At 39.2% G+C, this 24,563-nt stretch overlaps 2 protein-coding genes, 1 long non-coding RNA gene and 1 pseudogene across 4 annotated transcripts; 1 reads left to right on the top strand and 3 right to left on the bottom strand.

Moving 5' to 3' along the window:
* Positions 1–1,623: 1,623 nt before the first annotated feature.
* LOC125470267 lies at positions 1,624–1,942 on the bottom strand. The gene is made up of 2 exons (XR_007252545.1): positions 1,868–1,942; positions 1,624–1,796 (listed from the first exon to the last, which is right to left on the bottom strand). It is a non-coding gene; the product is annotated as an uncharacterized LOC125470267 (long non-coding RNA).
* A 10,712-nt stretch (positions 1,943–12,654) lies between these two features.
* On the bottom strand, positions 12,655–15,649 carry LOC103963836 (annotated as a pseudogene).
* Positions 15,650–16,858: 1,209 nt separating this feature from the next.
* LOC103963844 (uncharacterized protein RP471) lies at positions 16,859–18,875 on the top strand. Its single transcript, XM_009376700.3, has 2 exons — positions 16,859–17,332; positions 18,337–18,875. Exons 1-2 carry the CDS (start codon positions 16,978–16,980, stop codon positions 18,657–18,659), a joined length of 678 nt encoding a protein of 225 aa, XP_009374975.2. The 5' UTR covers positions 16,859–16,977; the 3' UTR covers positions 18,660–18,875.
* Positions 18,861–23,874, bottom strand: LOC103963854 (protein EMSY-LIKE 3). 2 transcript variants are annotated; one of them, XM_009376709.3, is made up of 10 exons: positions 23,419–23,873; positions 21,734–21,939; positions 21,517–21,626; positions 21,194–21,422; positions 20,894–21,088; positions 20,707–20,775; positions 19,831–20,079; positions 19,670–19,738; positions 19,516–19,579; positions 18,861–19,196 (listed from the first exon to the last, which is right to left on the bottom strand). In XM_009376709.3, the coding sequence occupies exons 1-10, from the start codon at positions 23,444–23,446 to the stop codon at positions 19,024–19,026; spliced, it is 1,392 nt and encodes a 463-aa protein (XP_009374984.1). In that variant the 5' UTR covers positions 23,447–23,873; the 3' UTR covers positions 18,861–19,023. The 2 variants fall into 2 exon arrangements, with proteins under 2 accessions (XP_009374984.1, XP_009374992.2); XM_009376717.3 differs by having other exon boundaries at positions 19,013–19,293; positions 23,419–23,874.
* Positions 23,875–24,563: the final 689 nt, after the last annotated feature.

Below are 24,563 nucleotides of genomic sequence, written 5' to 3'. Positions count from 1 at the left end.
TTATTCCTCATATTTTTAATTGGTTTTATGAAGGGACCTCAACTTCTTCATGGTATCAGAGCCGATTGTCCCACGTGTGAAGTTAAATGGTCGCATGTGCTTCACGTCACCCGGTTATGTTGTTCACGTGTTAGACTTGAAAATTTACCACACATGAGAGGCGCGTTGAGAATAAGTCATACACTGATAAGAGGAGAGACATGGTATAACCTCAACTTCTTCAGTACCTCGAGACATCATCAAATTGTAAATCAAGAGATTTGTTTGCCAAAATATTTAACAGAAGAAACGGTTACGTTGGTGTAGCAACATATTTCTTCCAGAATGTGCCATGCTACGTACGTTAACAAGATAATTGCAATTTAAACTTCATTGTTTGATGAAAAAAATAAAAATCGTGAACCGTTTTCCTTTGCGTTTCTCCGGATATCCAGATTGTTTTCATGTTTCCAACAGTGGTCAATTTGCAGGATTAAGGTGCCATTGCCACCCATTTCCTGAACCGCCTTTTCTTGCAAAAGTTGGAGCTCGGCAATTTTCGGCTTCTGCTCTTGTTGGGATTCGTTCAACAACTTCAAGTTTTCAACCCATGCAAACTAGAAGAAGACAAAACCCAACTCACGGTAGTTTTTTATTTTTATTTTTTATTTTATTTTATCATTTTTTCTTTTAACTTTCAGAAAAAAAAAAAAAATATGAACCCTTCTCAATGATTCTACGTATTCACAGATTTTGAATTTTTGATGAGTAGTCCCAATTCAATCAGGACCCTTTTTATTAGTTTCAAATTTGTTCTCAACCAACATGATTTCAAAACTTACGAAAATCAAGGAGATTTTGCCGAATAGTTTGATGTGTTATGTGACCTAAACATTTTTGTGGTGTTTTTTTTTTAATTTTTTTTAATCAAAAATAAAATTTTATTAATGAAAGGGAATATTACAATTTGTGATAGATGGGTCTAAGTCCAAACAAACACAAAACACTAGATAAACAAAGTAAGACATAGTAGAGTAGACAGGCTTAAGCAAAATGAGAGCTACACTCATAACATAAGGGGAGGCCTGCACATACTTAGGCCTGTAGGCAACAATAAAAAACAACAGGAAAAAACTTTAATCTCAAACAACAAAAAGCAAGCCTCCACGGCTGCCGCATCATCTGGGAAGAAAAAGATTGCCCCGAACTGAAAAGAGCACCTGAACCAAAACTAGATTTGAGAGTGTTGCGCACAATCAATTCATCAAGACCAACAACATCCACAACCACAACTGAAATTAAGGTCAAAAAACATACAGGAGGAGGGGAGGGCAAAGGGGATGTGTAAAACAGCCTTGTTCCAACATGAATTGTTCCACACTTCGCCCAACTTTTATGACAAGCTGGTTCAGCAATGGGCTGTGAGCGTTGGGTCTTGTGTCAAGATAGAGTCCAATATTCCGAGATCTAATTCATGATTATGGGTTGAAAATGAGGGGTAGCAAGGGAGAGATAGGAAGAAGGGTGCGATGTGTGGATGGTTTTGCTTTGCTTTCTTTCTTAAAGAGAGAGAGAGAGAGAGAGAGAGAGAGAGAGAGAGAGCGCTGATTGAGGTAGTAATTAGAAGAAAAGTAAATATTTTTATGGTTAAACATGTGGTTTAGAACTTACTCTTTAATAGTTATTTTGCACCAGAGAATTTCTAGCTCAATTCGTACACAAAAATATTTATTCTTCTGGGCAGGGAGCTTTAACTGGAACACTAAAGAGAGAGGTGGTTTGGAAGTTGTCAGGGACCATGAAAAATTCACCATTTCCTGTTTAGAACAAGGACAAGAATTAAACATCACAAACCAAATCAAAAAAGAAAACGCAAAAAGAGTCATACCTTCTTCTAAGCCTTCTCCACATCAGATAGAGCTTGAATTGAACATTGTCCAGGAATTGGAAATATACATGTCTCTATTAACAGTAGTGTAGAGAAGCACAGAAATGCAGAAAGAGAATAAAAGAGAGAGAGAAAGTAATTGATTACATTGATACTGAATTAATCTTTACAACTATGAGAATACAGTTTATATAGCCATCATGACTAACTTGCAGTCTAAGCTATTTAACTAACTAATTTTGGTAACAACTCTAACAACCTTTGGATATTGTCAACATCCCCCCTCAATCTCAACTGGGATTGCCCAGTTTGAGATTGAAGCAGACTATCCAGCAATCAACTTCTTACAATCACAGAAATCAAGAAACACAACCTTCTTCGGCAATCAGCCTTCAATGAAGAAAGGGAACAAGAACTGCACTCCGGCAATCGGCCTTAATGGAGTTGCACACAATAACAACAAACAAAATTTTTCAAGAACGTTACTCCGGCTATCGGCCTTTAAGGAATAACACACAATATCTGAGACAGAACTTTTCACTCCGGCTATCGGCCTTATGGAGGAAACAAAATGCATTCAACACACTCTTGGCAATCGCCCTTTTTCGAGTGCACAAATCTGAAGTATACGGCTATCGGCCTTGACACTTCCAAAATTCCCAAGAAAATTCTCACTGAGACGTTATCACAAACAGTTGATATGCTGGAAAAAAAAATAGTAATCTAAGATAAAACCTGAGAACTTGAACCTTGAAACCCAGAACACACTGTCCTTACTCCGAATCACTTGCAGACACTTCCTTATCCTTTTCTCTCCCTCTCTGTTCGCAGTTGTTGAAGCCCGGAGACGCAAAAATGGCAACGGGGTTGATACGGAATCAACAGAGAGATGGAATTTGGGTTCAAGAAAGACGAAAATGTGATCATTCCCAACTGGGTTTTGGAAGCTCGATCCGAATCCATCAAATGAGTTCTCAAGAAAGAAGAGCCAAAATCTGCAAAGAGGTTGTTTTCGGTGGTGTGCCTATCGTTGGTGGCAAAGATGGAGGAGTTGGACGTGAAGCTTCCACCACTGTCACAATACGCCGTTGGAGACTACACCTTTCCATGTCATTTCGTCGGGATTGACGGCGGCGGCATCGTTTAGAAGACAAGGTAAATATCCATCGATTTATTTCTGCCATCCATGTGCTCTATGCCAGGAAGGTCGTGAGATCCGTCGCAGGCTGCCTCATCCTGGTTTCAATGCGCAACCAGTTCTGGTTATGATTCCTCCTGAGGAGCAGGGCATGAGCCGTGGCTGAAGCAGAAGACCCCGGCGGCGGAGTTGGATGGGAAGCAAAATTTGCAGTGAAACCCAGATGAAATCAAAGAAAACCTATGCGAAATCTCAGAGAAGTTTACATAGAAAAAAAGGAAGAAAGAGCTCTTGTATTACGAATAAGGAAATACGCGGAAACGAAAGAAAGTAATGAAGAAAGATAGAAGAGGAATCGACCACCAAGATCCATAGCGTGAGCCTTGGTGGCTCTGATACCATATTAATAGTAGTGTAGAGAAGCACAGAAATGCAGAAAGAGAATAAAAGAGAAAGAGAAAGTAATTGATTACATTGATACTGAATTAATCTTTACAACTATGAGAATACAGTTTATATAACCATCATGACTAACTTGCAGCCTAAGCTATTTAACTAACTAATTTTGGTAACAACTCTAACAACCTTTGGATATTGTCAACAGTCTCCACGTCCTCTTGAGAAGCAAAGGGCAACAGAATCCCAAGAACCCTACAATGAAACCAAGCACAACGGATAACCCAACCCATAGACTTTGATCCTCATCGTCGTCTAAATCCTGGTTGTTCTCATTCTCATCTGCATCATTGCCATTACTTGATAAGCACTGGTTTGGAAGGGGGGTGCCACAAAGTTTTGGATTCCCTTCGAATGCAGAGGCACTGAAGCCTTAGAGCTGAGTGCCGGCTGGTATTGATCCTTCAAGATTATTGTATGCAACAGTAAACGCAGACAAGAAATGGAGACTTGATAGTGATGATGGGATTTCACCTGACAGACGGTTGCTGTTGAGTTCTAATCTCTCCAACTCTGTGAGGTTGGATATTTGGTCTGGAATGTTGCCGGGGAAGTTTTTTTTTTTTTTTTTTCTGCAAATAATCTTGTGGTAAACTATGAAGCATGATCTAGGATCTTTCTGGTATGAACCGCACATAATTGTTGTAGACATGATCTAGGATCTTTATGATCATTCGAGGGGGTAAACATAATTTCCTCATATGTTTTATAATTTCCCTATGTTATGGTGTAGGTGCCCCGATTGCAAGCTCTGCTGTAGATCAGATTGAACAAGTTGTGGGCTATGTTAGTCTGGGGTATCCCTTCGGCATGCTTGCCCCAATCCTTTTCGGAAGACACCACAAATCCGTACTACAATCCTCAAAACCCAAACTTTTTGTAATGGGACACAGGATGGGTTCACTAGCGTGAAACAGTTAAAGAACAAGCTAAAATCTGCAGCCGGTCGTGTTGAAACACACCTGATTGAAGGAGCCGGCCACTTCCAAATGGAAGTTCCTGCTTATGATGCACAGATGGTGAATCTGTTGGGAAAAAATTTAGAGTACACAACTCTAGCACAAGTGTTGGAGAGACAATACAAGTAAACAAATTACTTGTATTACACAAACAAAATATTACAACACAAACTATCAAAGACACTCTTGAGAAGCTATGACACTCACTCACTTTCTAGAGACAAACTCTAGAACACTCACACTCTTACAAGACTATTCTTTCTTCTCACTCTCACTTGCTTGCTTGCTTACAAGCTTGCTTGGTTTGTTACTTTGTTACATTGCAACACATGCACACACACCTATTTATAGGTGTGGTTTTGCCGACTACAATTGCCCACCGCCATTGGGCTTTGTATGGCAGCCACACAATTGTACAAGTAGCTAGATCTTTCTAGCTAATGATCATGCACATCCACCGACATGCTTTCCTAATTGGCCTTATGTTTTCCTAGTTTCTAGTACATTCTTATTACAAACAATCATGCTTAATCATGGCTAGAAACGTCTAGCATATTATTATACACACACCCACCGACTTACTAAGATAATGCTAGAATTATCTAGCATATTGATATGCCTGCATGATGCACCGACTTTGGTGCTAGAATTTTCTGGATTTGTGTAGAATGGGCTAGGGTTGGTCTCTTTTAACACTCCCCCTCAACACCAACTCATTCTTTTCTTCATGCCGAGTTGACGACGAAGCTTTTTCTTGCATACCCATTTGCATGATATGGGTTTCACATCTCTTCGCTTTGGCATTGGATTCCAAGCTTGATTTAGCTTTGTTGTAGTGACCTCTTCTCCCAACTTTGAAGCACTCAGGTCCAACTGCTTCTTCTTCTATGACTGCGTTGACGTATCTCGGATTTTGCCTCCGGATTCTTGTTGACCTCCTTAGTTGTGATTGTGGAGTTGATACTTCCACTTCACTAGGTCTATCTTCTTCTGGTTGTTGATATATGTCAGCTTGGCAAGGGTTTTGGGGCACTACTTGCTCAACATCATCACCATCAAGCGAATCATCAGACTCATCTGGTCTCGACTGGATTCGAACAATTTGCTCCCCCATCTTTTGTTGCAACTTATCTTCTATCTCTCTTGAATCAGGCAACGCCTCCTTTTCTGAGGACCACCAAGAAGATGCTTCATCAAACACCACATCTCGTGATGTGTAACACCTTCCATTCGTAGGATCACAACATTTCCACCCTTTTCTTTGGCTGTCGTATCCCACAAAGATACATCGGACTGCCTTCTTGTCAAACTTGCTACGTAAATGACTTGGAACAAATACGTAGCACACACAGCCAAAGACTCGAAAGTAACTAACTGTAGGTTTCATATCCCACAGTTTCTCAAAGGGTGAGACAAATTCTAACCTGGGTTGAGGAAGCCTGTTGATCACATAAGCTGCAGTTCTCATTGCTTCGGCCCAAAACCTTCCTGGTACATTCTTGGCATGGAGCATACTTCGACATATTTCTGCAAGATGCCGGTTCTTTCTTTTCGCTACGCCATTCTGTTGTCGCGTATTGGCACAGGTGAACTGGTGACGTATTCTACATTCTTGTAGATACTGGGAAAACTCATTCGAGGTATATTCTCCTCCATTATCTGTGCGTATGCAACGGATCTTCTTTCCTACTGCTTCTTCAATTGTCTCCTTTAACTCTTTAAATTTTGAAAATGTTTCAGATTTATTTTTCATAAAGAAAACCCACACATACCTCGAGAAGTCATCAATGAACATCACCATGTACCGCATCCCACTTATCGATGGTTGCTTGACGGGCCCGAACACATCAGAATGAACCAACTCCAACGCCTCTTTCGCTTTAAACTTCGACTCTTCGTATGGTAGTTGATGTGCTTTACCATACTGGCATCCTGCACAAACCGTGTCTGTTCTCACGTCAAGCTGAGGTAGCCCCTTAAGCATTGACTTCTTCATCATCACATTTAGCTTGTGATAGCTAACGTGTCCCAATCTCATGTGCCATAAATCTGCTGTCTCGTTCTTCCTTGTCTTGTCTATGTATGCAGTTTCTGCTGACATTACATAGACTGACTGCAATCGCCGTCCCTCCATTGTTGGCGTCCCTAAGATCTTGAGGTGTTGATACACCTTCACATCTCGTGGACCAAACAAGACATAATTTCCCAACGACGTCAATTGCGGCACTGAAAGCAGATTTTTCTTCATACCTGGAACATGGTAGACATCTTGAAGCGGCACATGGTTAGTGCTGTATCGGGGCTCAATTACTGTTTTACCGATGTGAGCAATCGGTAGCCTCGAGTCATTAGCCGTCACCACTAAGCAGCCTCCTTTGTACTCAGTCAGACTTTGTAACTTTTTCTCATCACCTGTCATATGGTTTGAGCAGCCTGAATCCACGATCCAATCATTCTGGTAGTCAATTGACTCCAGACTTGTTGCTGTGAGAGCTGACTCTTTCTTCTCTGTAGCAATAGATGCTTCACCGTCCCATTCTTCCTCCAGGGCTAGAGACGCAATGACGTCCCAATCATCTTCACTTTTCTTCTCTGAGTTGGCAACATTACTTTCTGCAGGCCTTTTGAACCAGCAATCCTTTGCCATGTGGCCATTCTTTCCGCAATTGTAACACTTGCCCTCAAATCTTTTATTATTCTGGGACTGACCACAGTTGCCGTGATACTTCGGAGCTCCCCCTGGCCGAGAACTCCCTCCTCCTTGATGACCTTTTTCCTTGTCACCATTTCTTTTAGATCCACCACCAGCACGCTGCTTAAAGCTGCCTTTACTTTTGGTGTAGAGCGCTTCCTCCTCACCTTTTAACGAGACCCCTCCCATTTGCTTTGCCAAAGCTTCTTGATCGGCAAGCAAATTCTCGAACTCAACAAGTGATGGTTGGGTCGGCCATCCTTGTACAGCGGCAACGAAGCCTCGATATTCAGGTCTTAATCCATGGATAATTATTCTTTTTATCCTGGATTCTACAATGGCAGCACTAGGATCTAATTCAGAAATTTCACGGCAAATAGACTTTACCTTGTGGAAATACTGCGCAATCGTCATGTCCCTTTGGGCCACTGATAATAGCTCGTTCTCGAGAAGCTGCAGTCTTGTATCGTTCCTCTTTGAAAAGAGTGTGGCGAAGGTGTCCCATGCTTCTTTTGGTGTCTTGGCCTTCCGTATGTGCTCCAACATGTCATCTTCAACTGTGGTTTTTAAGGCAAACATGGCTTTACCTGCCTTGATCTTCCACTTCCTCAAAGCGCCGCTAGTGTCTTCTTCTGGCTGTGTAACTTCATTACCGCCGACGACATCCCAAAGATCTTGGCCTTGTAGGTAAGACTCCATACATGTCGCCCACGTGTTGTAATTTTTGTTGTTCAACTTCTTGATTGCTCCAACAACTTGAAGATCTCCCATCGTGTCGGCTGAGCTTCGATAAGCCGAACAAGATTAACGAATAATCTTACGAAGTACTAAACTTCTCACAATTCTCAAAAGCTTTAATAGAGACGGTCCCTGATCGTACCGCTCTGATACCAATTGTTGGGAAAAAATTTAGAGTACACAACTCTAGCACAAGTGTTGGAGAGACAATACAAGTAAACAAATTACTTGTATTACACAAACAAAATATTACAACACAAACTATCAAAGACACTCTTGAGAAGCTATGACACTCACTCACTTTCTAGAGACAAACTCTAGAACACTCACACTCTTACAAGACTATTCTTTCTTCTCACTCTCACTTGCTTGCTTGCTTACAAGCTTGCTTGGTTTGTTACTTTGTTACATTGCAACACATGCACACACACCTATTTATAGGTGTGGTTTTGCCGACTACAATTGCCCACCGCCATTGGGCTTTGTATGGCAGCCACACAATTGTACAAGTAGCTAGATCTTTCTAGCTAATGATCATGCACATCCACCGACATGCTTTCCTAATTGGCCTTATGTTTTCCTAGTTTCTAGTACATTCTTATTACAAACAATCATACTTAATCATGGCTAGAAACGTCTAGCATATTATTATACACACACCCACCGACTTACTAAGATAATGCTAGAATTATCTAGCATATTGATATGCCTGCATGATGCACCGACTTTGGTGCTAGAATTTTCTGGATTTGTGTAGAATGGGCTGGGGTTGGTCTCTTTTAACAGAATCTTATCCTTGAATTCATTGCATCATTGTAGATAATCAACCATGTGTAATGGAGTTTTCTATTTCAGAACTGATCGGATCCGCACCAATCAGATTCTCTCCGTTAGCATCGTGCCGCTGATGTATGTATATGCTAACTTGTAATCGTGTGTAATTTGCAGGAGCTTAGTTGGTTTGCTTTGTGCTTTCGGTGTAAAATTAAGCTGCTGTCTCAACAAATACGAGAGAAAGAGAGTCGTTAATTCAATCTTTACAGTCAAGTGTCATCCAGTACGACCCCGAAAACATAATTAAGGTTAAAACTAAAACTGAAACGAAGCCTAACGCTTACACTAATCATTCACTTGATTCGACATCAAATCCGAATATGGCACAACGAGTCTGTATGAAGTATTTCAATATCGCTCATTGCCTTCCTGCCAATGCCACTTAGTTGCGGAGGCAAATCCCTCCTGGAACCCTTTGCTGTCCCTCTACCTCTTCCTGCACCTAAAATTTCACCGCCACGTGCCGTGGACTTTTTATTCCCTCCGCCAGGTCCAGGTCCAGGTCCAGGTCGACCGCCTTTACGAGAAATCCCAGGATATCATCAGCTTCCCACCGAATATCTTCACATGCCACTTACCTAAGTTGATTTTACGAGAATGCTTTGAAATTGCACTGACATCACATGCCACTTACCTAAGTTGATTTTTCTTCGCTTACCAGATTGGACTCAATGGGTTTGCTTAAGTCATGATCAAGGTAAAGTAATGGAGCATTTGTTTATCTTTTTTGCTGGGTAAGATGCTTTATAATATGTTACAGTTACACTAATGCAGAGTAGGAAAAACGGCAGTACGCGTTGAGAATAGTCTCACATTGATGGGAGAGGAACCTTGCATGGACTTCTAAGTAAGTTGGGTTATTTCCTATATTTTCAATTGGTTTTATAAAGAAACCTCAACTTCTTCATGGTATCAGAGCCGATTGTCCCATGTGTGAAGTTAAACGGTCACATGCGTTTCATGTCATCCCATTATGTTGTTTACGTGTTAGGCTTGAAAATTCACCACACGTGAGAAACATTTTGAGAATAAGTCCTACATAAATGAGAGGAGGGACATGGTATAACCTCAACTTCTTCAGTACCTCGAGACATCAACAAATTGTAAATCAAGACATTTGTTTGCCAAAAAATTTAACAGAAGAAACTGTTACGTTGTTGCAACAACATGTTTCTTCCAAAATGTGCCATGCTACGTACGCTAACAAGATAATTGCATTTAAACTTTACTGTTTGATGAAAAAAGTAAAAATCGTGAACCGTTTTCTTTTACGTTTTCCCAGATTTCCAGATTGTTTTCATGTTTCCAGCAATGGCCAATTTGCAGGATTAAGGTGCTACTGCCACCCATTTCCTAAACCGTCTTTTCTTGCGAAAGTTGGAGCTCTACAATTTTCGGCTTCTACTCTTGTTGGGATTCGTTCAACAACTTCCGACTTTCAACCCATGCAAACTAGAAGAAGAGAAAACTTTTTTTATTCTAAGAAAAAAAATATAAACACTTCTCAATGATTCTGCATATACATAGATTTTGGATTTCTGATGAGTAGTCTCCAATTCAATCAGGACCCTTTTCTTAGTTTCAATTTTGTTCTTAACCAACTTGATTGCACAACTTATGAAAATCAAGGAGATTTTACCGAATAGTTTGATATGTTATGTGACCTAAACATTTTTGGTTCATTTTTATCGAAAATAAAATTTTATTAATGAAAGGGAATATTACAATTTGTGATAGATGAGTCTAAGTCCAAACAAACACAAAACCCTAGATAAACAGAGTAAGACATAATAGAGTAGACAGACTTAAGCAAAATAAGAGTTACACCCCAAGACATAAAGGGAGGCCCACATATACTTCGGCACGTTGGCAACAGGAAAAAACCTTAATTTCGAGCAGCAAAAAGCAAGCCTCCACCACCGCCGCATCATCCGCAAAGGAAAAGATTGCCCCAAACTAAAAAGAGCACCTGAACCAAAACTAGATTTGAGAGTGTTGCACACAAGCAATTCATCAAGAACAACAACATCCGCAACCACACCTGAAGGGAAGGTCAAAAAACATACGGGGGGAGGAGGAGGGCAAAGGGGATGTGTAAAACACCCTTGTTCCAACATGAATCGTTCCACACTTCGCCTAATTTTTCTGGCAAGTTGGTTCAGCAATGTGAGCGTTGGGTCTTGTGTCAAGATAGAGTCCAATATTCCGAGATCTAATTGATGATTATGGGTTGGAAAAGACAAGGGACTAGGATTCTCTCCCCTCATCTTTCCATCCCCCTTCATCCCCTCCTCTCACATTCTCTATTTTGTCTCTCTTATAAGATGTTGAGGTGGCTGAACTGTGATAGGAGGAGAGGGACAAAAAGAGGGGAAATAATCCTACTCCAAAGACGAGGGGTAGCAAGGGAGGGCTGGCCCTAAGGGGGTACCAGGCGTGTGACCTCACAGGACCCCCGATTTTAGGGCCCCTGAATTTTAATAACCTTAATAATGTACTACATATAAAAAGAGTGTGAACATAATTCACAATGTTGCCTTAGGGGAATTGTTAAGCGCTGGTACTTAAATTTGCTTCTGTAAGGGTTTGAGTCCCAGCAAGACTGTTTTTGGGCCTTTTTTGAACGACATTAATTTTTTCTTTTCTCTTTAATATTTGTAGTTTAATTTCCGTAATTATAAAAGATAACTTTTGATGATAAATTTATGATTGGGAATATCATAATTAATTAAAATCTTTAAAAGTGAAAAGATGTAATCTTTAAAACCCCCCTTTCCATATATGATATCATTTAATCGAATACATGTTATTCGTTTATTTTTTGGTTAACTTTTAAGGATCGTCTTATTTTCATTCTATTTGAAGAGTCATTCATATATACTTACATACATACATACATACATACATACATACATACATATAATACAACTTTGCTCACAACACTAAAGTGGAGGTGAGCAGGTGATGCTCATCCCTTATTGATTACCGTTAAATTAATTTGGTTTAATTGATTTAAGACACGAATCTCGAACTCGAACTAATCTAACGACAATCAACCAAGTGGGGGTTAGAATCATCCTCACTTTAGGGAGTGAGAAAAAATGCAATAAAAAAACTAACAGTTCAATATAAGATGCTACAATATCATAACCAGTGATTTGTTTAGCTAGTTCATAATAAAGAGCATGAGTTGTTCTGAATATATACGGTGATATGATATGTACATAGCCACCACACCATACTTTTTGTATTTAAAAAGTAAGGAGTTTGGAATTCAAAAACATAAAGAATGCAGATACATAGCCACCAAACCATGCTTCTTTTTTATTTATTTTCTTTTGCGTTTATATCAATTTATAGACACAAAAAAATATAAAATATAAAAGAAAATATAGCAACCAAAATTGAGTCCTTGCAAGGGCCTCTATTTGAGCCTTACACAGGACCTCCAAAATCTCAAGACCGGCCCTGTAGCAAGGGAGAGGTAGGAAAGAAGGGTGCGATGTGTGGATGGTTTTGCTTTGCTTTCTTTATTAGAGAGAGAGAGAGAGAGAGAGAGAGAGAGATGATTGATCATTGAAGTAGTAATCAGAAGAAAAGTAAATATTTTTATGGTTAAACATGTGATTTATAACTTACTCTTTAATAGTTATTTTGCACCAGAGAATTTCTGGCTCAATTTATACACAAAAATCTATGATATACAGATACTTCTGTTTGGTTGCGTATTTTGTATTCAATATTGATCGAATACGATACTTGTTTGATACTCTTGCATACTTGTCTGATACGTATCTTGGTCAATGGACACGCATTTGACTTGATAGATACGCGTATCTTACATTTAGGATACACTTATCCAGCTTTTAGAATACATTTACACTTTCAAAAAAGATGAGATGATGAGAAAATTAATATGAGATATCTATAATTGAAAGTTGATGAATACAATGAGCTTCCTTTTAATTAAAACCATGAATACGACTCTCACACTTCTTCCATTGTACATAAGCAGGATTAGATTTTCAACTTTTCTTCTCTAACAACTCAAATGTACTTGAATTTGAATGATAAATTACGTTTTAAAATGTATATTTTTATTTGTCGTATCCATAACGTATCGTATCTTAATTTTTATAGATTTTTTATATCGCTATGTCGTGTCGTATCATATCACCGTATCCATATCCGTACATATCCATGCTTCATAGACAAAAATATTTATTCAACTTCTGGGCAGGGAGCTTTAACTGGAACACTAAAGTGGGAGGTGGTTTGGAAGTTGTCAGGGACCATGAAAGATTCACCTTCGCTTGCATATTCTGAACAATTTGTACTCTCAGCTCCACTATCCAGTTTCCTGTTTAAAACAAGGACAAGAATTAAACATCACAAACCAAATCGAAAAAGAAAACGCAAAAAGAGTCGTACCTTCTTCTAAGCCTTCTCCACATCATATAGAGCTTGAATTGAACATTGTCCAGGAATTGGAAATATACATTTCTCCACATCCTCTTGAGAAGCAAAGGGCAACAGAATCCCAAGAACCCTACAACGAAACCAAGCGCAACGGATAACCCAACCCATAGACTCTGATCCTCATCGTCGTCCAAATCCTGGTTGTTCTCATTCTCATCTGCATCATTTCCATTACTAGACAAGCACTGGTTTGGAAGGGGGGTGCCACAAAGCTTTGGATTCCCTTCGAATGCAGAGGCATTGAAGCCTTGGAGCTGAGTGCCGGCTGGTATTGATCCTTCAAGATTATTGTATGCAACAGTAAACGTAGACAAGAAATGGAGACTTGATAGCGATGATGGGATTTCACCTGACAGACGGTTACTGTTGAGTTCTAATCTCTCCAACTCTGTGAGGTTGGATATTTGGTCTGGAATGTTGCCGGAGAAGTTGTTGATGCTTAGATCCAGTTGTTGAAGATAATGCAATCGGCCAATCTCAAAGGGTATGCTGCCACTTAAACTGTTGTTCCTGAGGGAGATTACTCTTGGCATGTTGACCACATACTTGCTCTGTGAAGACAGTAAAGTTGCATTATTACCACGTTTGAAGTAGACGGGCAACTCAAGAGAACAAAGGCCCGTTCGATTCGCAGGCTTTTGCAATACTAACGCTTGTAGTCCGCAAAGCTCCCTTGGAAATTCACCCGAAATCAAGTTGTCATTCAACAACAAAAAGAAAAGACTCGGAAGATCCCCCAGCCAACCAGGTACTGTGCCTGTGAGTCTGTTAAAAGACAAATCCAGGACTTCCAGTTTCCTGAACTTTGAAATCCATGCAGGTATTTGACCTGTCAACAGCCATATAAACTGAAAGCACACAGATTTTGTAACCTGAAATCGACAGTTATATCTCCATCTGGCATTTCTTCACTTCGAAAATTTTCTGAAAGAAGGAGCACCCTGAGACTTCTGAAACGTGTAAATATCTTCATTGCCCCCGTGACATTGGTGAGTCTGTTACGAAAAAGCGAGAGGAAGGTCAAATTTTTCAATTGAAGAATCTCAGGTTGGATTTGTCCCTCGAAATCATTTGAACCCAGTCGAAGTGCTTTGAGGGACTTGCATGAGTAAAGGCTTATTGGTAAGATACCAGTGAGTGCATTATTTATAAAATCTAGCTTACTAAGTTGAGTAAGTTTAGAGAAGTCGAGCGCAGAGATATTCCCACCAAAATGGTTGAATCCCAGATTTATTTCAACAAGGTTTGTGCAATTCATCAAAGATGGCGGTAGAGGACCTTCTAGATTGTTGTAATGAAGGTGCATGAGCTTTAATTTGGAGAGCTTCCCAACATTCTCACCTATGGGTCCGAAAAGGCTATTAGTAGATAGTGAAATTTCTTGAAGGGCTTGAGCATTGTAGATATCAGCAGGAAGGGACCCTGAGAGAGTGTTGTCACGAGCACGAAAGACCTCCAATTCGGAACAGTTTCCTAGTCCTAGAGGAATTGAGCCACTGAAAATATTGTGGGAGAAATCCAAGACTCTAAGCAAAGAGGAAAGAAGACAGATAGGGGATGGTATTTGGCCTGTAAAATGATTATAGCTGACGTTCAAACTGCTCAAATTCCGGGCATCCTGGAGGAATGAAGATGGAATTCTTCCGTTAAACTGATTGCTGGATAAATCCACCATCTGGATATAACTTGATGATAGAGATGATGGTAGTTTTCCGGATAAATTGTTTTTGCTCAAATCAAGGATCTGAAGGCGAGTCAAGGTCAAAAAAATTCGAGCCTCAAGAGGACCGGAAAGCATATTGTGGGAGAGGTTGAGATGCGAAAGATGTGTGAGGTTTCCAAGAGAGCGAGAAATGCAACCTTTGATACCTTTGGAAGGCAACAACAAATGAGTTACCCTACCAAACATATCACAAGTGATGCCCTCCCATCGGCAACAATCTTTGGAAGACCAGTTTAAACTGGAAGAATCAATATCAAATGAAGACCGAAGAGAGTGTTGATCAATTTTTTGGCATGCGGGGGTTGTAGCTATGAAACTTGAGATGAAAAATATGAAGAGGAGGCCATATGAAATTTGAAGGGCCATGTTTGTATATTTGATTGCTCACAAGTTGGTTATATATAACACACTGCTTTGTTTAGACTATAAGGGCTAGAAACATCGAAACATGAATCATGCTTCTTGGCAGATGCATGCGAAGAATATAAAGCACATGAGTTGTACTATGTACCTGTATATGATTCCTGTTGCCTAGCTAATCTGCCCACCGGCCAGGTGAAAAACGATTTTAGCCTTTAAGTTCCACGCTAAAACTAAGTGGGTTTAACGGACTAGCTGTAACTCCTACTAAGCCCATGAAAGAATATTCCTTAACTTTCCGATGTGGTACAAGTCATCATATCCTCACTGCCGGTCGTGTTGTAATGCTGAGTTCGTTCACGGTTGGTCACTCTCCGCATTGCCAGTTGATTTTGGAATTGGAACCTCAAAGTTCTTCAGTCATGAGGAGCTACAGGACTAAGGAGTAACATCAGGTTGGTTGGGCTTCAGAATTGTCAACAATACCAAGTTTTCCACAGCCACCTTGGACTATGACTCAAAAGCACTTTCATAATTCACCTTTGAACAAAACGTGTTCTGCATTGATTGTAAACCATTTGCCTGAAATTTAAGTCCTCTTTAGCTTGTCGATTAAACAAGAAATTAAGCCCTCGAACAAGAAAATAGAAAAGAAGAAATTGGGCCACATTCAGGACAAGTTCCCGAACTTCCTTGTGAGCATGTTGAGAGTTTTGTGACCGTTGGATTTCAAAAAATTGATGGTGGATTATTTGTATTAATCATTTGTATTAATAATGATTGATATAGTGATTTCATATAGGAGAGACTTATTTTGAGGCTAGACATGGCAATACAGTTACGATCCAAGAACGTATTAGTGAGTGGGTTTTTAGGTTCAACCTATACACGAGATATATGATTTTTGAAAGGGTTTTTATGAAATATCATGTTATCATGACAATGTTTTACTCAACGAATGCAAATATTTTATATATTGAAGACGTTATGATTTATGTGTTTTGTAAACATTATTATGGCATGATCATACATCTTTTATTAGCTCATCATGTATGTTAAACCGATGTCTATAGTACTGTCTGGGATCATGACCAACTTCACGTGTATGTTCACACTGCACGTTATGCTTACTTTGGATTTATGTAGTTCCAGCCTTTACTAGTTGCATTTAGCTTTCAAGCCTGAAGTGGGATGTGCCTTGCACCACCTTCACGTGTATTTGTACTTGAGCGTAGATTTATACACCCAACTTGTTCATGTTAGAGTGTCCTCCCTTGGATGAGCTGTTTTATTTTTTTGTCAAACCTTGGGTGAGCTCGTTTGTTTTTTCTTATGAGAATATTATATCATACTAACTATATTTGAGTTTTATTGTGATATAAATGTATTCTTTAAATTTATTTTTGACAATAATCGAACTTAAGAATTTTTACTTTATAAATAAAGATGAATACCACTAGACAGTAGCAATCTACGAGTGTTCTTGAATTAACTGGTTTAATATTAATGCCTTAGTTTTGATAATTATACGTATGATTCTTTTTCTTGGAACAATATACGTATGATTTTTAAAATTTATGAGTTTTACAGAGAGACTCGGGTTATTATGTTCCGAAAAGCAAGGTTTTAGAAAACTATGCCAAGTCCAGGTGTACCAGTATTGGCACTCTCATCCACCAAAAAACACACTCATCAGCTACCCCAACAACTTCCTCTCTCTCTCTTCCTCCAATGTCAAACTGTACGGTGGAGCGCTGCACAGTTGAGACCAGCGATGGAGTCAAGCTCAGCACAAAGCTCTTCAAACCCGGAGAAGAAGAAGAGATCAAGAAGGGCAGCCCTGTGGTGGTTCTGGTGCACCCATACTCCGTCCTTGGCGGCTGCCAAGGCCTGTTGAGAGGAATAGCAGCTGGGTTGGCAGACAGAGGCTATAAAGCTCTGACCTTTGACATGAGAGGGGTTGGGAGGTCAACAGGAAGGGCCTCTCTCACTGGGTTTGCAGAAATTAAGGATGTGATTGCTGTGTGCAAATGGGTTTCTGAGAATCAATCAGCTGACAGGATTTTGTTGGTGGGTTCTTCTGCAGGTATAATAATTTTGAATTTTTGTGCTCTTTTAGAATATGTTTCTGCAATTTTTATTGGATTAAGCATGTTGTTTATAAATTAAAGGGTGTGTTTTTATGTAGATGATTTTTTGGATCTGTGGATTGTATATTAGCTTGTGGTGGTTTAAAGATTGCTTCTTTGATTGGTTTGGTGAATGGTTTTGTGGATCTGTAATTTGGATATTAGTTTGCGAAGTGATTAGAGTGTTACGTAGATAACAACTAATTACTTTGTGAAGCGTCGTCGAAAAATTAAAGAAGGCTTTGGATTTGAGGGAGAATTGATGATATGAGGCTAGGATTTAATTGGTAATGTTAGTTATCCCATTTAAGTGTGATGCAGTTGGGATTTCATTTGGTAATGTTGTTTGGAGTATTTCTGACTTTCGTGTTGCTGATCGAACTGTCCTTCGATCATTCAAAAGTTTGGATTTTGATCACATTCAAAGCGAATATAAGTATGATGAAAAATGTTATGTGCAACTATGATGGGTTTCTCTAGCTCTACTGGAGATTGTAAATGTTGTAAAAGATGATAAATGATGAGAAGCCTAAGTTTCTAGTAATTGTGAAGGACTTGAGCTATGATTGGATAAAGTCTAGTGTCGTTGTAATTTCGAACAGCCTCTCACTGCTGCTCCTTAACTTCTTGTTCTGAATTGCGATTTTTGGTTATCGATGTGTTGTTTATGCTCTCTACTAATTGCAATATGAAAATCAATACGTAAGTAAAATCACAAGGTCAATCAGTTTTGGTGAGAAATAGATGGTTTTTTTTTTTTCTGCAAATAATCTTGTGGTAAACTATGAAGCATGATCTAGGATCTTTCTGGTATGAACCGCACATAATTGTTGTGGACATGGTCGGAAAAATATAAGATGTTATTCATAGTCCCGTCTGTTTTGTTCGTTTTATGATCATTCGAGCTGGGGGTAACATAATTTCCTCATATGTTCTATAATTTCCCTATGTTATGGTGTAGGTGCCCCGATTGCAGGCTCTGCGGTAGATCAGGTTGAACAAGTTGTGGGCTATGTTAGTCTGGGGTATCCTTTCGGCATGCTTGCCTCAATCCTTTTCGGGAGACACCACAAAGCCATACTACAATCCTCGAAACCCAAACTTTTCGTAATGGGGACACAGGACGGGTTCACGAGCGTGAAGCAGTTAAAGAACAAGCTAAGTTCTGCAGCCGGTCGTGTTGAAACACACCTGATTGAAGGAGCAGGCCACTTCCAAATGGAAGGCCCTGCTTATGATGCACAGATGGTGAATCTTATCCTTGAATTCATTGCATCATTGTAGATAATCAACCATGTGTAATGGAGTTTTCTATTTCAGAACTGATCGGAGCTCTCCGCATCGATCAGATTCTCTCCGTTTGCAGTGTGCTGCAGTTGTATGTATATGCTAACTTGTAATCGTGTGTAATTTGCAGGAGCTTAGTTGGTTTGCTATGTGCTTTTGGTGTAAAATTAAGCTGCTGTCTCAACAAATACGAGAAGAGAGTCGTTAAATCAATCTTTAGAGTCAAGTGTCATCCAGTACAACCCCGAAAACATAATTAAGGTTAAACTAAAACTGAAACGAAGCCTAACGCTTACACTAATCGTTCACTTGATTCGACATCAAATCCGAATATGGCACAAATACTACAAGCAGGCATATATCATATGTCGTCGCTCTCAAAACGTTGATCATCGGATGCAATTCTGCCGTCCCTGGTCATTTTGTTGCCATTTGAACCATCAACTGCCCGACCTTCAGCCATTTCGTCATACTGCCGTTTTCTCCATCCTCGTTCTTGGTCTAGTGATTGTCTTTGGGAGAATGTATGTTCATCTGTTTTGAAGCCAAAGAAGGAAGAAAAAGGGCACATTGGTCATCAGCAAAAGTTAATAAGACGTTGCGCAGCCGTGCTGCTTCAGAGATACATTCACTGCAATAATACATAATACATCCATTGTAATTTTTGGAAAAATATATACGTAATACAGCAGCGAGATGACCTTGATGTTAAAAATTACACAAAGTTTAACTGTAAAGTTGTACACAGTAAGTACCAAGTCAAATCTGACTAATAAGGACCAAAGATACAACATAAGGCAGTGGAGCTTTATTATGTATTATAGAACATGGGTTATATGCAATTAGTTATTACCGCTTTCAACGTCAGATGCATCTTCGAGTCTTGCAATTGCATCGACCAGTGCCTGTTCATGCTCCTGCGTTTTATATAAACCATTAAAATCCCGACAATAAAAGAACATCATGCAAATAAAGCGTAAAAGATGCTTGAATTCTTGAATTCATACTTTGAGAACTTTCTTGGCTTTCTCAATCTCCATGGGGTCAGGATGGCTGGCTCTGAAAACCTTTTCCACCTGTAGTTTCAAGCAAAGCGGGAAAAACAAGTTACCACCAGGTAATTGGAGGAAAAGCAGGGAAGGAAAAACTTAAATCATCATACTTATACCTCTTTAATCAACGAGTCTGTATGAAGTATTTCAATATCGCTCATTGCCTTCCTGCCAATGCCATTTAGTTGCGGAGGCAAATCCTTCTTGGAACCCTTTGCAGTCCCTCTACCTCTTCCTGCACCTGAAACTGCACCACCACGTGCCGTGGACTTTTTATTCCCTCGGCCAGGTCCAGGTCCGGGTCGACTGCCTTTACGAGAAATCCCAGGACCATCAGCTTCCCACCGAATATCTTCAGGAGATATCTATATCATTAGAAGGAACAACAACAATTAGCAAAAAGCGATCGGGAAATGAGCTCACAAGGCAAATCACAAACACAATCTAATGGGCCACAAGGTCCACAACCCATTACACTGTCAGTACAATGTTAAGCAAGTATTCGATCTCCCACCACCTTTGTTCATCCCTACTTTCTCCACATCCCAAGGACAAAAAGTGAAAACTAAAAACTAAAAACTAAATGGTTATCAAATGGACCCATGGTAAAATAAATAAGAACACTGCTCAATATCAAAAAGCACAAACTTTTGACATGATGATTTACACGCTGATAATGAGGTAACTCAAAATCAATCTGCATTTGTAGCTTTATTATGAATAAAATGGTTAAGGAATTGAAAAAATTAGCATAGAGTACAGATTTAAGTTTAAATATCTGCAAAAACAAGCACAGAAAAGCAAAGTACCTCAGATTCTCCTGAAGTGCTATAAACCCACACAAACTCATTTGTCATAATGTGCAAAAACAAAAATAAAAACTTTGATTTTTGAGATTTGAAATTTAAATATTTTATGAGACAAAGAATATATCTTTGGTAAACAAAAGGATTAAAGGCCTACGAAAGAAACAACAATCAATAGCAGTATACCTCTTTTAGATTGACCCATTCCCATGTCTCATCCACTGTACCAATATCATAAACCAGAGCATGTAGCCCCTGTCAACATTTGAGAATTGTTGGAATTCACGAAGATTTTTATTGGAGTTGTGTGGTCAAAACTGCTAAATTAAAAAATGCTTACTCAGGTTCAGATGAATTCACAGCAAGAGCATACCTCAGCACGGTTGAAATTAGTTATAACAGCCTCATAGAAGTGATTGTCTTCAGGCCACCTTGTCCAAACTTTTCTTCCTACTAACGGATCATCAGTTTCACCCTCAGCAGGCTCATTTTCCACAAAGGCACCGGCGGGACCTCGATTAGTGGCTTGGGGCCTTCCAGGAATATTTGCGGAAGGGTACTGTGAGGACTTCAAAAGCGGGCAACAAACTCCATTAAAGAACAGGGAAAAACAAATCAAGAATATATGAATAGCATTGCACCATTTTCTTAACCCAGGATTATTTCAACTTACAGATTTTGGTTTCTTGTTCCGAGGTCCTGGAGGAGGACCTCGTCTCAAAGCTGCAGAGGATTGTTGCATGGATGGAGGCAATGCAGGAGTTGGAGCACCAAGGGATAAGGACTGTGATGTTTTCTGTTTCTTGCGTGATGCTGAAACAGTTGGACTAGGTAGGGGGTCATGAACAGGCTGAGCAGCATTAAGTGTACCATGTTGAACCCCACTTGTTTTTCTCCATTCCCTAATAGCATACGGTAAAACATTTCTCATAAAAAAATGCAGAGCCATCCAAATGTATTTGCTGTTCAAACCAACATGGCATAATATAATCAGACCTTAATCTCTGGATCATGTCATCGGCATTGACCCTGGACAAAAGTTCTCTGTGTTCCTCATCAGATACTCTCAGCTCCTTTCTAAGTTCCGTAATTAAAGTTTCCTTATCCTGTAAAGTACATAAGAACTGACTTTCAGGCCTAAGTTAACACAATCATACTTTTGATCCAAAAGAAAAGCGGAAGAAAAACTGCGAATAATTAATCAAACAGCTACCCAGGTGAGGGCATCAGATTGAGCACTAAACGCCCTTAGAACTGAACAGTATGCTTCTTGCTCAATGCGGTGAATCTGGATTTCCATGTCACCATGCATCCTAGATAATGGAGCAGAACCGACGGCTGCTGACCTTCCATTCCCAGAAGTTCGGCCACCTCTTTGAAACCTATTTTGATGAGACGGCGGAAGGTCATCATCCGTTCCTGCAAATGTTTCAGAACATAGCAAACTATTATTTCTAGCTTCAGTAACAAGTCTATTAGGTCTTTCAAGAACTTTGCAATAGGAAACCATGGAATCCCTTTCATTTCTAAGGGCCTTGTCCCCGCCAATAGCCACCTTTTTCAGTTATAGACATGTCTATATGCATGCAACATATTTAGCAGGCTATTTCTTGTATCTGTGCCTCACAAAGTATGCACAAACTATATGTATATAGGAAATATGGATCTTATATTCCAGACAAACCATGTAAGAATGCATACCTTCCTCAAATGTATCGTGACACTAGCGAAAAGAGAACTAAAATTGTAAATCACATCAACATTTTCTGATAATACAGAAGATGGGTTCTAGATGCATGCACAGTCCCCTAAAAATGTTGCTTTAGCATCCAAGAGTAGTACCAATGTTAAATAAACAAGAAAAAGGAAAAAGAAAGATACCTTGGTTACAAAGTTAAATATTTTGCTAATTCGGAAAACTAACTATTGCTTTTCTCATTGTTGTCATGCAACGGAACAAAACAGCTTTGCAGGTATTTATAACAGAAACATAATCACTCTCATGCCCAAAATGCATCTTTCACTATTCCTACACTAAACTAACGCATCCTTTTGTTAAAATATGTTAAACTAATATAAGCCATAATTTTCAGCCTTAATTGCCAACTTTTCTGAATAAAACAAACCAACGACAAACACACAAAACGTGACCAATATATAACAAACTCTTTAACTTAATGCCGATCTGTTACTTTTCTCGCACCATCAGCCTTTTTCTCCTACACAGTGACCTTGGCTATAAACGGAATAATAGGACCTAACTACCATTGACAAAATTCCACAGAGGAGAGTTACAAGTGACTTTTCTCAAAGGATGAAACTGAAACAATTCCAAGCACTATTCACAAAAAAGTAAATATCATTCAGGGCGTTCACCCAGTGCTCAGAATGCAAAACACAAAGTTTAAAATGCTAAGCAAGATCAACTTAAAGATGTGATGAATGGGATTTCCCGAATCGGAATCAATCTCCAGAACATAATGACACCAAATTACATGTTGTGGGCGAACTTGTAACTCTTACATGGTGCTTCCAAACCAACTTATACCAACTAAAAGAAAGAACAAAGCCAAACACAAAATCCTAGTACCTCCGAGCACAAGTCGGGTACACTACATTACAATAAAGGCGAAGCACAAGACGGAACACAAGCCAAACTACATGACAATAAACTTTCTTCGAATTCAACCATGGTAGACCAAAGTAGTACAAATTCAAGGAAATCCCACAAAAATAATGAATTCACAGTAAAAAACGAACATCAAGAGCAGTAATCAAACCCAAATTCACGACTTTGAGTCAAAATTACTCTGAGAACCAATAAATTACACATTAGAAAAACAAAAATACATAAAAATCAAAATTGAAAAACAGATAAGCATATTCAACTTAGCTTACCACTGCTATCTGAGAGTTCGTAGTCCATCACCGCTCCTCAAAACCAAGACTTTCGCTAAAACCCTAGCAAACCCACGTCAAACCCGATCAATTCAGCAAACCCACGTCGGAAATTCGATCAATTTCATCGAGAACTTGAACTTGTACCTACTGGTACCCTCCAAAACAGATAAATTCGCAAAATTTGACCCAATTTTAGGACAGCACGGTCCCAAAACCTCAAAGAAGTTGAAATTCGGGCCCCAAGAGCGGTGACGATCGATTGACGTCAATGGGAGCGAAATGGGAATGGAATACCTGTTCTAATTGTGGGGCGTAACTAGAATTTCGAAGAGTTGTGGGGTAAAAAGAGTGGGGATTGGACTTGGAGTGTGAATTCGAAGAAATTGAATTCCGGCAGAGGGATTGGAGATTGGAGATAGGTCGGGAGGGAAGTCGCGGACTTCAAACTAGTTATTGTGGCGCCTCAATGTTTTCAGTTAATAATTCAGTTTCAGTTCCGTGTTTCCTATTGGCTGATGGTTTTTCTTTTACTTATGTTAATTAATAATTTGGGAGGTGTTATTAGTACTTCAAAAATTCATTTACACTCCTCACAAATGTATTTTTCTTTCAAATATAGAAAGTTATGAGATTTTTGGAGTGCCAATAACAATTCTCAATAATTTTTATTTTTATGTTTTTAGCATAGTGTTATTCACACACTTATTCTTTATCTCATACACACCTTTACCAAATGTTATTATTTTATTTATTTGATCCGATGACTGAAAAATTGAGAAAAATATGTGAGAAGAAAAATGAGTATGTAGATTGCATTATCTTCTTTTTTTTTCGATTACCCACCTGGCGCTCAAATGTAGGTTTCACATATGAGCCATGTTAGCAAACTAAGCGCTAGTTTGGAATTGATGTGTTTTAGAGAAAAAAAAAAAAAAAACTACTTCTCATGTTCTTTGAGATAATCAACTATAAAATAAACCAATTGAGTGTTTGATAAACTGTATTTTTAAAACTTTGTGAGTATGAAAAGTGGTGTAAACGCATGGTACATAATGATACAACATACATTGTATGGGGGTGGTGGCAACGACAAAGATGACAAGGTAGTTGCAGTGATGACACCAACAATAGTGGGGGTGTAT

This window comes from the organism of the source record quoted next, unplaced genomic scaffold (assembly GCF_019419815.1).
Source record: "Pyrus x bretschneideri cultivar Hongxiangsu unplaced genomic scaffold, Pyrus_bretschneideri_v1 Contig5, whole genome shotgun sequence".
NCBI classification, from domain to species: Eukaryota; Viridiplantae; Streptophyta; class Magnoliopsida; order Rosales; family Rosaceae; genus Pyrus; species Pyrus x bretschneideri.
Note: the sequence above shows the minus strand (reverse complement) of the source record. Positions and strands in the feature narration are given on the sequence as shown.

Coding starts and splice junctions, on each gene's coding strand:
- LOC103963844 (XM_009376700.3), top strand. CDS start 16,978: ATGTCAAACTGTACGGTGGAGCGCTGCACAGTTGAGACCAGCGATGGA. Junction 17,333..18,336: donor GTTGGTGGGTTCTTCTGCAG/GTATAATAATTT, acceptor GTTATGGTGTAG/GTGCCCCGATTGCAGGCTCT.
- LOC103963854 (XM_009376709.3), bottom strand. CDS start 23,446: ATGGACTACGAACTCTCAGATAGCAGTG. Junction 20,776..20,893: donor CTAATTTCAACCGTGCTGAG/GTATGCTCTTGC, acceptor AAATGTTGACAG/GGGCTACATGCTCTGGTTTA. Junction 19,197..19,515: donor TGCATCTGACGTTGAAAGCG/GTAATAACTAAT, acceptor GCTTCAAAACAG/ATGAACATACATTCTCCCAA.